Here is a 16,646-nt window from a genome sequence, read left to right as displayed (position 1 = left end):
TTATATCTTGACGAACTTGTAGAAATTCTTGTTTGTATTCATGGTCGAAAAAATAGTTTACGGGCGAAGCCATCGCAAGACTTTTTTTATTTCGTTAATATTTGCGATCGGCTGTTTTCGCAGTGTTTTTACAGTGCGGTTTGTTAATTTTCAGGATTCCTCGTCAAATAGAACAATCTTATTGGACTTCAGAAATGGACTTCTAATTTGAAAAATGATCCGCGCCTTTTCAAAACGGATACGGCTATCGGATTCAACATTCAAATAATCAAACCATTAAATTTATTGCATTCTTAAAACGGCTAGCAGGTTCAATAATCAAATAATCAATTCATTATTGCATTCTTCAAACGACTGGCGGGTTCAATATCCAAATGATCAATTCATTGATGTAATCTTGAGGGGTACGCTTCACTTAGTTTGACTGTAACATTTTATTTTAACATTTTATATAAACCGCGTGGAGCAGTCAGCTCCGAAATTATACTTATGTGTCATAATCATTATTAGTGAAAATAAAAGGCTGAAAAATGTTACGCCGCCCAGTTCCGACTTGGCGTATAAATAGTGAAACAACAAAGACACAGAACAGAATCATGTATCATGAAATAAACAGATAATACAAAATTTTCTGTTTCGAGTTCGATGAGCTCATATTATATTCAGCTTCTTCGATACTGCTGGTGTTAATAAGTACAACGTTTTGTTACACACCCGTGGGGCAAATCACACTTTTACAGAAGATAAGGTGAGAACTGAATTAGTTAATAAGAATGAGGTAGGCGGGTACTGATTAATTATGCAAACATAGCAAAGAATGAGAAAAATAGATCGATCTTGATTATACTCGTGACTAACGTGGGCGAAAGAAAAACACTGCCTTTCCTCTCGAGTATTCTAATCTAAGACATTCGGATTTTACGATCTGAAATTCTCCCTCATATAGCCCTAGATTTTTCTCGTAAATGAGCCTGGGTACATCATGTAAACTATCATTCTGACCTGCATACTGCTAAAATTATCAAATATGTTGAAAGTGACATGACTGAAAATACGCAACGAAAGAGAGTCAAATTCAAACTCCATCGTGACAAATGAAAAAAAAAAACAATCATCAAAAAAAATTATGCTATCAGTTTAAACAACAAAACCGACATTAAGATTATCGTAAAAGACTTTGAGGTAGCTGATTTATCTCAGTGCTCATGAGGATGACTCCAGTATCATGTGCCCAGCTAATCTTATATGAACCACAATATATGGCCTCGCTTACTGCATCCCAGCACAGCAAAAATCTCGGGGATCAACGAGAGGGAGGGACTAAGATTTCTTTTTCACGGTCCATGCTTCTAGCTCATTCAGTAAGAATTTATTCATAAAATTCCTGTAAAATACACCGAGGGTTTCTAAGATGCATGGAATACACAGATAATAAAACAATTGAATAACTTCAGCGGGAACGATTTTAATCTCCTTTCCTTTAGTTACGACGAGAAGTCAACTATCCTTCTTGGAAAAGAGCTTTATTGGAGTTTAATTGCAAGCTCTCTTTGGGTAAGGAAAGATAGTTAAGAAATGTGTAGCATATCATAATCGAAAGGTGGGAAAAACTGTGAAAAAAAAATTATAAAAAGACCACTTTATTGTTGATAGGGTGTTGTTTAGCTTTGCATCTCCCTCCGGTGATGAACATATGTAGATTGTTCTCACAGAGTAGATATCAATGCAACTGTTTCGCCAAAGAAAAAATTGTGATGGTTGAGAACCGAGAAAGTTATCTCTTAAGGGAAGTATTTGATGTAACACTAAATTCTCTTTCCATGTGAAAGGCAGTCAACGAATGAAAACATCAGATAGATGGACGTCTGTTTAATCTTGCTCGGGACTCGATTACGTATGAACAAACCCATACTTTTAATTTTGCAAATCAGCATCATTCTCATGTTCGGAGAGAACAGATTCTATCATTCCAAACCTGATTGTATTAGGATGACGTCTACAGCGCCACTGAATTGCACTGGAGACTTTTCACTTTTGACTGCAAACTTATTTGGTGCAGGATTGACGGGCCGTTATTTACAAGAAAAAAGTTCACCCTTATTATTTTTAGAACATTTATGAAGTCGTAACGGTGAAAGCGAAATATTAACATTTGCAAAAAACGTAATGCATTTTCATAACAGCTGCACTGATGGATATCGCCAATCAGCTGCTGACACGTCACTCGCCTTTAGCGCCACTTTGTCTGGTTCATGAATAAATACCAAGTTTTCATTCCTTGATGAAGTCGCCTTTCTTATCAATAAAGGCCTATCGTGCTTACGTAGTAAACAAAAAATACATGGTGGCTTGTGGATGATATGGAATTACTCTCTCGTTATCAACTCGATATCTCACAAGAGAGCGCAGCGAACGAGTGACTGATATATCGAGTAAATTACTCCATGAGAAATTGTATTGGTGAAATTTTACTCACGGTATGAATTCATCCTTTCCGATTCAGTGTAGGTCCAGCTCTGAGGAGAAAAAGAATTTCACGGATTGCGAGTGTTTTCCGCTGAAAGGGAAATAGCTGAGTTTAAATCGCAGAATGAATCAATCGTCATCCAGAAAAATGTAGACAAAAAAAAGATAAAAAGATAAAAAATAAAAAACAACCAAAAAAAGCACAATGACTTTCTTAAGGTAGAACAGCAATTTCGAGCACGAAAACGAAGTTTATGCGCGTTCTAATTTTCTTTAACCGGCTTAAACTCTCGGAAGTGATTGACATGTAAATTCTCCCTATAATATCCATACATTATCCAGCAAACAGGTAGTGAGAATACTCAAACTTATCAGGTAGAACTTGTTATCTTGATCTAAAACCAAAGTCACATAAGTAATTTAAAAGGAATCATGTAGCAGCAAGAGGGGAGAATCAGAAACTGAATCTGGTCCTGGGAGTTAAAGCTTTAACTGCACGTGATCAATATGCAACGGAACGGCGTGATGAGCATGTGACAGAGCTAGATTACGCGCTTTATTTAATTTTAGCTCTTGTCAACATCAAAACCACCCAATATTTCTCGAAAATGAAACGAAGTGTGAAACAAAGCCTTAGGTTAAAGAGAAGGAAAAAAAAATACAAAATGTCTACGTTTCTGTTGTATGTCTAAAGATCGCAGCAACAGTTTTGATTTCGCGACATTCCCGATCTATAATGATAATAACCGTAATGAAGTTGTCGATGAAATTCAAGCATTTTTTTCTGTTTCGAAACCATGGCGTCTTCATCCCACGCAGTAAGGATACCATTTATATTTCCACATGTAAGATGTCAATGTCGTCATCATAACCAGGTTTATCAACATGACGGTTTTACTTTCCATGCAAGGCTTTTGTTTACATCAACGAACGTCTCTAAGGCTCAACTCAATATGTTTTAGAGGATATAGTCCTTGTTATGAGAAATTGTTACATTCTTTTTTTCCAAAGTTAAATTGGTGTTCGGGCGAGCTGAGTTTTCGGAGCAGCAAATCTCTATATCCAGTGCTCTTAAAATGTGTTTCAAAATTGCCTTTGATTCAAATTTGCAATCAGTATCTACATAATAAACAAGATGATATACATCGCTTTTTAATACGAATTTATCTCCCCTAGTTTAAAAATTTTCTTTTAAGGAGCTAGAGGTATTATTTACACTCGATGGTAAATCAAAATTCGTATCCACGTGCGGCTACGCAGTACCACCTTTGTGAGCATTAATGACCAGGTGTGCGTTTAAAAAGGCTCTGCATTGTGTTAGCTAAGTTTCTTCACTCCATTTTAAGAACCGAGACGAAAGCCTCGTCAATAAAGGATTTATTGCATAAAAAAAAAACAAATATCTACAAGCACCATTTTAAAAACCGAGGCGAAAGCTTCGTCAATAAAGGATTTATTGTATGAAAAGAAAAAACAAATATCTACATTCCCCATGGAATTACTGAATGAATCTGCGAGTGTCGTTGTGATTTTCTTGGTTTTAACTGAAGACTTTGACTCCGTTGTTGCCAAAGCTGCCAAAAATAATTTTTCATTCAAGACACTACACGAGGCATTTATTCGGCTACAAGAAATTATTTTCTTTTTTTCTGCGTGATCTAAACAGGAATCACTGGACAACACCTTTTGTCCTCAAGAACAACAAAGAAACAGAAGGAATATTTGTGAATAACGCGATAAAAAGCCAATAAAAGTGAAATTTTAACCCCAGAAACCACAATGACTACAAATAGGAGCAATTGTTTTGATGTAAACTAGAGGCCATCATGCTTGAAATATTTTTGCAAGGCACAGAAGCATATGAATACGAATAAGAATTGTTGTAAAGTAAAACTATTATTTTTTTTCCTAATCTTTTAGCCTTGTATATAGAGTAAAACTATTATTCCCGCTATTTTCAGGCATGTAGAAATCATCATTTGGAAAATAGAGAGATTCAGAGGACGACAGTTTAACAGGTACAAATCAATTTTTATTTTTATTATAATTTATGACATGCAGTAAATGGTTTTATGACAGTTGTTTAGAGCTCATGTTATCTATGGAAGCGCGTAATCTTATGTTTCTACCCCCTGACAACTGAATTAGATATAATTTCAGTAGATTTTCCTTGTTTAATGTCGTCAGATCTGAAACATTTCACGTCTATCACGATGATAAATTTTTATTGGTTTCTCTTAATTGATTCACCTTTGAATAGTTTGCGCGCGCATAGTCCCCTGTAACATTCATACATTGTCCAGAAAACAGATAATGAGGATACTCAAACTTATCAGATAGAACTTGTTATCTTGATCTAAAACAAAATTCACGTAACAAATTTAAAAGGAAAGATGTAGCAGCAAGAGGGGAGTATTAATAATCAGGTCTTGAGAGTTAAAGCTTTAACTGTGCGTGATCAGTATGCGGCAGAAGCGCGTGATGAGCCTGTGACGGAGCTAGATGACGCGCTGTACTTTCAAGGTTCTTCCTAGTTTTTCAATGTCAAAAAAAGGTTTCCAGTTTTAGTTTGCTTCCTCCGTCAAATGCTTCTATGTTCTGGCAGTAAAAGTCCCTCAACTGGCCTACAAGATTAAGCTATGCAGAAGTATAACTGCAACGCGCGGTTCCCAATTTGGTTTTGATTCGTAGTTGATAATATTTCTTGATAGCAAGGGTATTGATGGAAAGTACAACCAAAAATATTTCTCCAGTCCCCCAAAAATATAGTATTATTCATTGCCTTTTGGATCAAAATGGATTCGAAATGAAAAAGCGAAATTTTCTTCAACAAAGTTGGTGAAGAACCAGCTATTTCCACTTCTTCATATTTTCTCAACTCCTTCAGAAGAAAATTTGCACCGGTTTATGAAAAAGTAAGATCTCACACTCACTTCCTTTGGTCGAGAGGTGTTTCTCGATGATTGTATATAAACGCATTTCTTTTTACGTAAAAGGCTCGCGAGGCGTTGGCAGAATTCGTGACGGTCACGCAAACCGTCGGTTGCGTTTCGGGTTTAAGTAAGTTTCGCCAATGCTGCCTACCCCTCATGTGATTAGGTAAATGTATGAGGAGAAAAAAAAGACTGTTTTTCCATGCCAACTAGGTAGAACTAATTTTTTAATGAGAACATAAGCAGTTTGATTACGGAGAGCCTTGGGTGATCAGATACGTTGAAATCAACAAACAAACGACCTAAAAACAAAATAACAGACAAACATGACACATCCCGCGGAACTCAGTTGTCTGTCACGCTGTAACAATAGCGTGACAGAGGAAACTTTAGGAATCTCCTTTTCTCCTTATAATTAAATATACAGGAGTATGACGTTCTCTTCCAATTGCCTTTGATAGATTCTCTCTTTTATTTTTAACCATGTTTTCTAGCGCGCTACAATCAATTCTATTTTATTTCCAGCTATGGCTGAAAGTAACCTCCCAACAGCAAAAGAAGAATTGGAGGTGAAACATGAGCGTCCAAGTTATAGCAACCTCAGCATCGCTTATAACAGTCTTGGACAGTTCAAAAGAGCAATCAGGTACCATCAACGTCATCTAGAAATTGCTAAAGAAGTGGGAGACAAGGCCGGAGAGGGAATCAGTTATGGCAATCTCGGCAACGCTTATCAAGGTCTATCCCAGTTCAAAACAGCAATCGAGTACCATCAACGTCATCTAGAAATTGCTAAAGAAGTGGGAGACAAGGACGGAGAAGGAAGAAGTTATGGCAACCTCGGCAACGCTTATGGCAGTCTAGGACAGTTCAAAACAGCAATCGGGTACCATCAACGTCATCTAGAAATCGCCAAAGAAGTGGGAGACAAGGCCGGAGAAGGAAGAAGTTATGACAATCTCGGCAACGCCTATCAAGGTCTAGGAAAGTTCAAAACAGCAATCGGGTACCATCAACGTCATCTAGAAATTGCCAAAAAAGTGGGAGACAAGGCCGGAGAAGGAAGAAGTTATGACAATCTCGGCAACGCCTATCAAGGTCTAGGACAGCTCAAAACAGCAATCGGGCACCATCAACGTCATCTAGAAATTGCTAAAGAAGTGGGACACAAAGTCGGAGAGGGAAGAAGCTATGCGAATCTCGGCAACGCTTATCACAATATAGGACAGTTCAAAACAGCAATCGGGTACCATCAACGTCATCTAGAAATTGCTAAAGAAGTGGGAGACAAGATCGGAGAGGGAAGAGGTTATGGCAATCTCGGCAACGCTTATCAAGGTCTGGAACAATTCAAAACAGCAATCGGATACCATCAACGTCATCTAGAAATTGCTAAAGAGGTGGGAGACAAGGCCGAAGAAGGAAGAAGTTATGGCAATCTCGGCATCGCTTATGACAGTCTTCGACATTTCAAAACAGCAATCGGGTACCATCAACGTCATCTAGAAATTGCTAAAGAAGTGGGAGACAAGATCGGAGAGGGAAGAGGTTATGGCAATCTCGGCAACGCTTATCAAGGTCTGGAACAATTCAAAACAGCAATCGGATACCATCAACGTCATCTAGAAATTGCTAAAGAGGTGGGAGACAAGGCCGAAGAAGGAAGAAGTTATGGCAATCTCGGCATCGCTTATGACAGTCTTCGACATTTCAAAACAGCAATCGGGTACTATCAACGTCATCTAGAAATTGCTAAAGAAGTGGGAGACAAGGCCGGAGAGGGAAGAAGCGATTCCAATCTCGGCAACGCTTATGGCAGTCTAGGACAGTTCAAAACAGCAATCGAGTACCATCAACGTCATCTAGAAATTGCTAAAGAAGTGGAAGACAAGGCCGGAGAGGCAAGAAGTTATAGCAACCTCGGCAACGCTTATCAAGGTCTAGGACAGTTCAAAACAGCAATTGGGTACCATCAACGTCATCTAGAAATTGCTAAAGAAGTGGACGACAAGGCCGGAGAGGGAATTAGTTATGGCAATCTCGGCAACGCTTATCAACTTCTACGACAGTTTAAAACAGCAATCGGGTACTATCAACGTCATCTAGAAATCGCTAAAGAAGTGGGAGACAAGGCCGGAGAGGGAAGAAGTTATGGCAACCTCGGCAAGGCTTATAAAGGTCTAGGACAGTTCAAAACAGCAATTGGGTATCATCAACGTCATCTAGAAATTGTTAAAGACTTAGAAGACAAGGCCGGAGAGGGAATCAGTTATGGCAATCTCGGCAACGCTTATCGCAGTCTAGGACAGTTCAAAACAGCAATCGGATACCATCAATGTCATCTAGAAATTGCTAAAGAAGTGGGAGACAAGACTGGAGAGGAAATCAGTTATGGTAATCTCGGCAACGCCTATCAAGGTCTAGGACAGTTTAAAACAGCAATCGGGTACCATCAACGTCATCTAGAAATTGCTAAAAAAGTGGGAGACAAGGCCGGAGAAGGAAGAAGTTATGGCAACCTCGGCAACGCTTATGGCAGTCTAGGACAGTTCAAAACAGCAGTGGGGTACAATCAACGTCATCTAGAAATTTCTAAAGAAGTGGGAGACAAGGCCGAAGAAGGAATCAGTTATGGTAATCTCGGCAACGCCTATCAAGGTCTAGGACAGTTCAAAACAGCAATCGGGTACCATCAACGTCATCTACAAATTGTTAAAGAAGTGGAAGACAAGGCCGGACAGGGAATCAGTTATGGCAATCTCGGCAACGCCTATCGCAGTCTAGGACAGTTCAAAACAGCAATCGGGTACCATCAACGTCATCTAGAAATTGCTAAAGAAGTGGGAGACAAGGCCGGAGAGGGAATCAGTTATGGTAATCTTGGCAACGCCTATCAAGGCCTAGGACAGTTCAAAACAGCAATCGGGTACCATCAACGTCATCTAGAAATTGTTAAAGAAGTGGAAGACAAGGCCGGAGAGGGAAAAAGTTATGGCAATCTCGGCAACGCTTATCACAGTCTAGGACAGTTCAAAACAGCAATTGGATACCATCAACGTCATCTAGAAATTGCTAAAGAAGTGAGAGACAAGGCCGGAGAGGGAATCAGTTATGGCAATCTCGGCAACGCTTATGGCAGTCTAGGACAGTTCAAAACAGCAATCGGGTACCATCAACGTCATCTAGAAATTGCTCAAGAAGTGGGAGACAAGGCCGGAGAAGGAATCAGTTATGGTAATCTTGGCAACGCCTATCAAGGTCTAGGACAGTTCAAAACAGCAATCGGGTACCATCAACGTCATCTAGAAATTGTTAAAGAAGTGGGAGACAAGGCCGGAGAGGGAAAAAGTTATGGAAATCTCGGCAACGCTTATCGCAGTCTAGGACAGTTCAAAGCAGCAATCAGATACCATCAACGTCATCTAGAAATTGCTAAAGAAGTGGGAGACAAGGCCGGAGAGGGAATCAGTTACGGCAATCTCGGCAACGCTTATGGCAGTCTAGAACAGTTCAAAACAGCAATCGGGTACCATCAACGTCATCTAGAAATTGCTAAAGAAGTGGGAGACAAGGCCGGAGAGGGAATCAGTTATGGTAATCTTGGCAACGCCTATCAAGGTCTAGGACAGTTGAAAACAGCAATCCGGTACCATCAACGTCATCTAGAAATTGCTAAAGAAGTGGGAGACAAGGCCGGAGAGGGAAAAAGTTATGGCAATCTCGACAACGCGAATCGCAGTCTAGGACTGTTCAAAACAGCAATCGGATACCATCAACGTCATCTAGAAATTGCTAAAGAAGTGGGAGACAAGGCCGGAGAGGGAATCAGTTATGGCAATCTTGGCAACGCCTATCAAGGTCTAGGACAGTTCAAAACAGCAATCGATTGTCATGAACGTCACCTTGAAATTGCTAAAGAAGTAGGAGACAAGACTGGAGAGGCATGCTCACTCTGTTCACTTGGTATAAGTCTTGAGTGCCTAGGAAATGTTTTGAAGGCGTTTGTCTGCTTTCAGTCGAGTGTAGAGGTGTATGATGATATCAGGGCCAGTCTTCAACTCAACGATCAGTGGAAGATTTGCTATCGTAATCAGCACCAAGCGGCGTACAAAGGCTTGTGGCGTACAAATCTAAAGCAAAGTAACGTCGTAAAGGCTCTTCTTGCCACAGAAAAAGGACGTGCTCAATCTCTGAGAGATCTCATGAACAAAAGATATCAGCTTGGCGATTCTTTAACGAACAGCGCTTCGTGCGTTTCTCTGAGTTGTGTTCCATCAAGCACAGTTTTCATAGCTACAAATGGTCCTTTCGTTTACTTCTGGGTTCTCCTCAGCAACGATAATATCCAGATGAGAAAGGTACATGTAAATGATTTCAAGTATGAGGATGATTTGGAAATTTATATTGAGCACCTGAACAAGATCACTCTTGAGGAGAATAGTGCAAGAGCTACTGTTACATGCGAAAATCCTTCGCTCGATTCGCCGAAACGGGAGGAAGTGGCAAACGATGTAATCCCAATTAATGTGTGGTACTCGAAATCCAGGGCGTTACAGAAGCTTTATGACATCATCGTGACTCCCATTGCTGATTTGATCGAAGGTAAAGAGCTTACATTTGTTCCTGAGGGACCATTTTGCCTTGTACCTTACGCAGCATTGGAAGACTCGAAGTCAACTTATCTAAGTGATTCTTTCAGAATTCGTGTACTTCCGTCCTTGACGACCTTGCAATTGATTCATGATTGCCCAGCTCAATTCCACATGACGACAGGTGCATTGCTTGTTGGAGACCCATGTTTCAAAGATATCATCTATCAGGGAAGACGTTTGATGCAACTTCCTGGAGCCCGGAATGAAGTGGAGATGATTGGACGTATCCTGAATATCGCCCCTCTCACTGGAGAAATGGCGACAAAAGATGAAGTGTTAAAGCGACTGTCATCGGTGGCTTTAGTACACATTGCAGCGCATAGTAAAATGGAAACTGGAGAAGTTTTCCTGGCACCAAACACCACAAGAGAAAACCCAAAACCTCAAGAGAAAGACTACCTAATGACAATGAAAGATGTAGAAGAATCTGGGCTGCGAGCACGACTTGTTGTATTAAGTTGCTCTCACACTGCTCGTGGGGAGGTTATGGCTGAGGGTGTGGTAGGCATCGCGCGAGCACTTTTGGGTGCTGGTGCTAGATCTGTTGTGGTAACCTTGTGGGCGATTGACGACGAGGGAACCGTGCAGTTCATGAGTTTCTTCTACGATGCGCTTGCTAAAGGAAAAAGGACAAGTGAAGCTCTCAATCACGCCATGAAGTGTATGAGAGAAATTAAAGTGTTCAAGGAGGTGAAGTACTGGGCACCATTTGTACTCATTGGTGATGACGTCAGCTTGGATTTCAAGGATATTTAAATGCTGAGGCAAGTATCTATTCTGCTTAGAATTTTTGCTCATAAAAATGAAAAATTAACTTTAAATCATAATTTAATGTTTATATTTGAGCACTGATACTTTTTCTGGAATTTTGCTTCAAATCGGGTAAAAATTTAGCCTTTTTTACCCAAGCAAATTGAGATGCTATGCAATGGACTGGACAAATCTACGATGACAACAATCTTTTGAGAAAAGGGTAAAAAAGGAAATATCTTATATGAAAGTGTTGTTGTGCAGTGTATCTTTTCATGTCTTAGGAAAAATGTTTTGGAAACTCAACGGTCTTCTCTAAATTTCGATTGTTTTATTTTACAGCTGAAGCAGTGAGCATTGGAATCTGGGGAAGTCTGCAGTTACCCACTAACGTTAATATTTGGAGCAGAAACCAGTAGGATACCGATGACATCTTTGTCCAGAGACTTGCTTGCAAAGCAGGGAGAACCAAAAGACGGCCAATGTCAAATTCAACGAGAACCTTTAAGGATTTCCGTTGACTCGAAAAGTTAACTTTTCATTTGTCTGAACTGCTCTTACGAGCTTGTAGAATTTTGGACACTCAAAAGGAAAAGAATATTTAAGTGTTTTGATCTTTGATATTTTGCTCAAACTAATTCCTATACATAATTTTTCCTGACACATTTTGAAATTATCACGATTAGCTATATAAAAAGTTACTTTTTTACCTAACATGAATTAAGTAGTAATTTATTAACAAGATTTCGGGCGTAACATTTACGTCGAAGTTGAAACGTCTTCAAAACATTTCCAGAGTTTTTTTTACAGAATTTTTTCCTCAATCAGTTTTGTTTCTCTTGAGTGATTTAACGCTATTACAGCCATATGCTCGAATAGAGAATCTGCATTGAACTTGGAGAATAATCAGTTGTTCGATTGCTCGATTATCTTAGTTTATGTCGGATGGAAATTGTGGTTAACGGTTCCCGGATTTTTACCACTAAGTGGTTGCTCAACAAAAATTATATTAATTTCCGAGAAAATAACAGATTTTGACCCTTATGGCCAGAAGTTAGTCTTGGGATTATTATTTTCTCCTTTACGTTTAAATATGATAAATTGTGTTTTTGTATTAGCATTTCGACTTATTTTTAGGATGCTGTTTAAACTAATCGGCAAGACGAGAAGTTTTTTTTAAATTTTAATTACTGACCAGCTTCAAATTGAGTATCCTACAAAGCATCGAAAGGAGCTCAGAAACAGCGAGGAAGTTGGAGCCAAATGATTTTATTTAGTCACTTCAATTGGATTGTTTACCTACTGTATGAGTACAATAAAGAAACGTTTGATTGTCAAAAAATGAGACAAATTGTGGGATATTTTGTTGGAAGGGAAGGGAAAGTCAATAACAAAATTAAAAAAGTCTCTAGCAACCTACGAGCGGCAGCAATCTTGCATGGAATATTTAACAATTATTCCACGAGCGCGCGTTGGATGTGAGATGATAGATAGCCAACTCGGCGCTACGCGCCGAGTTGGCTATAATCATCTCATATCCAACAAGCGCGAGTGGAATGATTGTTTTATTAAAAACGTTAAATTGAATGATTAAATTTTATTAAATTCTTAGCTCCCTTTTTTTTTTTAAGCTGACACGTACGCTTGCCATATTTGTAGATTATGGTATATAGGCGGATTCATGCTGACGTCATTGTTTACATTTTTGCTCATTTGCATACGGCTTTGCGTAAAGAAGGAAGCATGTTTGATACAAACTGACTTCAGGCAGCTAAAGAGCTAGAACACCTTAGTACATGGTGAAATTTTTAGCTCTTTGGGTGTAATATTCAAGGAGAAAAAGTCCATCAAAGCGCTAATGAGCTCATACATTTTATGTAAAATTTTGAGATTTTAAACCCGTGTTGCACAAAAAGTATTCAATGCAGCAAGCTCGTATTCATTGGCCGAGTTAATCGTACTTTGACCTTTCGATATTCAGAACTGATTTATTTTTAGCTCCATCAGAAACTGAATTGCTTATGCTAATGAGGCAAATATTGTAAACAAGGATTCCCCTATTGGCTGATATACCATAATGGCTAAGCCAATAAAAAGTCTTGAATTGCATTATCCAATGATCTAGTTTTTAACAAATATATATATAACGAAATCATATAGCTTCGCTTATAGAGAGGCGCAAAATGAATTGCACACAATTAAGCAAGCACATCTGGTCTATGAAGGACGCCGGCGCGCAATACACATTTTTTTGGAAAGTAATCGTTCATGCCAATAGGTACATTAAAATCTTAAAGAAATGTCACCTTTGTTAACTGAAAAGTACTTCACTATACGGAAACTGGATCTATGTACATTGTATGACTTGAGGCCTTTTAGTCTTTAACATCCGAAGAGAGAACATCTCGAAACAGAACTGTAACTTATTATTACTACTATTCAGTATATGTATATATAGTAGTATAACAGTACTGTTTCGGCCTTCTGGGCCTCATCAGTGCAGTGCTAATGCTAGCATGGGGGAGAACCGAGACGGTCACCCCAAACGACCCAACCTTTGTGGTATCGTCTAAGCCATGCCAGAGTGCTCAAACTAGAGTAAACCAGCGAGCATGCGCAATTGCAACGGCAATGACTCATCCTAGATAGAGTGCTCAATTTGGACATTAAAGCAAAGCTTTGTATGCCAAAGAGCTATATATATATATATATATTTAACAATTATTCGCCTCAAGTTCGGTGTATATCGTCGAATAATCCCCGAGATAAAGTCGAGGGGATTATTCGACAATATTCACCGAACCTGAGGCGAATAATTGTTATAGTATAATTTCAGAGCTGAGCAACAGAGAAATTTCTAAAATCATAACATTTTAGTAACATTTATTAACATTTTATTTTAACATTTTATATAAGCCGCGTGGAGCGGTTTACATAGCGTCATATAAGGAACCGCTCGACCAATCAGATTGCTGGAAACTCTTTGCTCAGCTCTGAAATTATACTAAATATATATATATATATATATATATATACATAGAAAGTTTAAAAATTGCGAGGATGGACAACTTCTGACGTAAAAAATATAAAAAATTTTAATAAAAAACGTTTCGGTCCGAGACCTTCTTCAGTGTCGGTGGTTAGCGGTGGATATTTACCTCGCCGCTTCGCGGCTCGGTAAATATCCACCACTAACCACCTCCACTTCGGTGAATAGTTGTTAAACATTCTGTATATGAGGGTAACCCTGACCCTGGACACCTCCTGTTTAGCTCAATTGGTTAGAGCGCCGGATTGTGTTGTATGGGAGGTCGAGGGTTCGAGGCCCGGCCGGACCAATACTCATGGTCTTAAAATAAGTGAGGAGAATTTGCTACCTTTCTATAATCAAGAAATGGTTAGATATATTAGTCTTATCGGATAAGGAAGAATAAACCGTAGGTCCCGTCTCCTGCAGGGTTGGGGGTAGGAGACGTTAATTTCCCACGCACGAGATTACTGTGTAGTGGATGTCCTCCCCTGCATGGGTGGGATGGGTGAGTGTTGGCCCTGAAAAGCCCCTACGGGGAGTGGTCTATTAACCTATGTATGTATTTACCCCAAATAATCATACTTAAATAGAATAAATGTTTGAAAGAAAATTTACCCTGAGTGGGATTTTTAAGAATCTTCTTTGGAAAGAAGGCCACTCACAGCCCTTGGAACACTCTCTGCCAGCATTGCAGGGCACTAGTTCGAACTAGTATTGAACCGCATTTATTGAAAGATAAATAGTCAACAGCACAATAGTCCGGCGCTCTACAACCTAACCAGGCGGCGGTTTAACGACCAACACACCAAAATAAACAAATAATAAGTAGAATGTTTATGTTATTGTGTCATAATCAGTATTATTGAAAGGCTGAAAAATGTTACGCTGCGCAGTTCCGACTTCTAGCGATCTTGGTGTATAATAGGTAATCACATGATTTCGAGTGCAATTTGGAATAAATAAGCACGAGTAAATTTTTTCAAAGACTAACAAAATTGCATGAGCCCGTAGGGCGAGTGCAATTTGTGGTCTTTGAAAAAATTTACAAGTGCTTATTTATTCCAAATTGCACGAAAAAAATCATGTGATTATGTATTAATAATATACATGAAAAAATACGAGGTAGCTTCTCCCGTCATATCTACGCAGAAGAAAAGCGCGCGCATCACGTGCAAAAATAATTTATTCAAACCCTGCAAGTGACATTGACCTTGACATCGACATTGACCAATCATTCTGACCAATCAGAATGTTCGGTTTGTTTCTTTCTTTGCACTGAATTAACCCTCTTCTGCACTGAATTAACTCTCTTCTACACTGAATTAACTGAAAACTGCATTCATCTTAACCAATCACAACTGAGGAATTATTTTCATGTATATTATTAATAGTGAAACAACAAAGCCACAGAATAGAATCATGTATCACGAAATGAATTGACAAAAAATTTTCTGTTTCGAGTTCGATGAGCTCACATTCAGCTTCTTCGATACTGCTGGTGTTAACAAGTACAACGTTTTGTTACACACCTGTGGGGCAAATCGCACTTTTACAGAAGATAAGGTGAGAACTGAATTATTTAATAAGAACCTAGTGCAATGAATGAGGTAGGCGGGTACTGACTAAATATGCAAACATACCAAAGAATGAGAAGAATAGATCGATCTTGATTACTCGTGACTAACGTGGCCGAAAGAATAACATTGCCTTTCCTCTTGAGGACTCGACTCTAAGACCTTCGGATTTTACGATCTGAAATTCTCCCTCATGTGGCCATATATTTTTCTCGTTAATGAGCCTGGGTACATAGATGGATAACTTTATTAAGGAGTAAAATCATTGCAGTCCCCGGGCCGGCTGAAGTGTGACTTACTTTACGATGGACCGAAACGTCATCTATAAATATATGATAATTATGATAGCCAACTGGGCTTGTTAGCTCAATTGGTAGAGCGCCGCACTGGTATCGCAGAGGTCAGTGGTTCGAATCCCGTACAGACCTGATTTTTTTCAGGTTTGATTTTCGCTATTGCATAAATAGCGCTCTCTACTGCGAGGATCGTGCATCATACGTATCTATAACTGCAGTGTAAAATATATGAACTTCATATATTCATCGTATCTGATTTATCATCACGGGTTTATTACGAATCAACTTAACGGCCTGCTCCCAGTTGGCTTGTTAGCTCAATTGGTAGAGCGCTGCACTAGTATCGCAGAGGTCTGTGGTTCGAATCCCGTACAGACCTGATTTTTTTCAGGTCTGATTTTCGCTATTGCGTAAATAGCGCTCTCTACTGCGAGGATCGTGCATCATACGTATAAAAAAAAAACCTAAATTGTAACCTAAAATAAAATACAAAAGGAAAAGTATCAACACCAAAATACTAATAATTAAGATTACTGCTAATAATTAGAGCTGTTCGCCGTAATAAAAGTGTTTTTAAACCTATTGGTCTTAGAAATCGCTAGTTTGAAGTATCCCTGGGCTACGGGTGCAATAAGTGGACCCGTTGCGTGGCGGCAGCAGATCATGGAGCCTATGGCTTTGGTCCTTTACAATTTGATCAAATAGACTGTTACTCAAGGCCTCCCTCTTCTCGTATAGTGACGTGATGTCTGGAGCTAATAGAGCCTCTGCACAGGATACGTCGGATAGTATTATCCGCAACGTGCGCTTTTGCATTCATTCCATTTCATTAGACAGATATTGCGGCAAAGAATGATGAAAACTGAGCACACGCGCTTTGGCTGGTTTAGGAAGTACAGGCGTGTCGCAGCCTTTTTGCAAATAGATTCTACATGTACGTTCCA

General features: G+C 39.2%; 1 protein-coding gene across 2 annotated transcripts; it reads left to right on the top strand.

Moving 5' to 3' along the window:
- The first annotated feature begins 629 nt into the window (after nt 1-629).
- On the top strand, nt 630-12,152 carry LOC111327523 (uncharacterized). 2 transcript variants are annotated; one of them, XM_088741326.1, is made up of 5 exons: nt 630-748; nt 1,485-1,554; nt 4,428-4,484; nt 5,925-10,815; nt 11,144-12,152. In XM_088741326.1, the coding sequence occupies exon 4, from the start codon at nt 5,927-5,929 to the stop codon at nt 10,805-10,807; it is 4,881 nt and encodes a 1,626-aa protein (XP_088597452.1). In that variant the 5' UTR covers nt 630-748; nt 1,485-1,554; nt 4,428-4,484; nt 5,925-5,926; the 3' UTR covers nt 10,808-10,815; nt 11,144-12,152. The 2 variants fall into 2 exon arrangements, with proteins under 2 accessions (XP_088597452.1, XP_088597453.1); XM_088741327.1 differs by lacking the exon at nt 630-748 and having other exon boundaries at nt 790-1,554.
- The last annotated feature ends 4,494 nt before the right edge of the window (nt 12,153-16,646 follow it).

Source organism: Stylophora pistillata, chromosome 12 (genome assembly GCF_964205215.1).
Source record: "Stylophora pistillata chromosome 12, jaStyPist1.2, whole genome shotgun sequence".
Taxonomy (NCBI): Eukaryota; Metazoa; Cnidaria; class Anthozoa; order Scleractinia; family Pocilloporidae; genus Stylophora; species Stylophora pistillata.
The sequence above is the reverse complement of the archived record's forward strand: the minus strand, read 5'-3'. Positions and strand labels throughout refer to the sequence as shown.

Coding starts and splice junctions, on each gene's coding strand:
- LOC111327523 (XM_088741326.1), top strand. CDS start 5,927: ATGGCTGAAAGTAACCTCCCAACAGCAAAAGAAGAATTGGAGGTGAAA.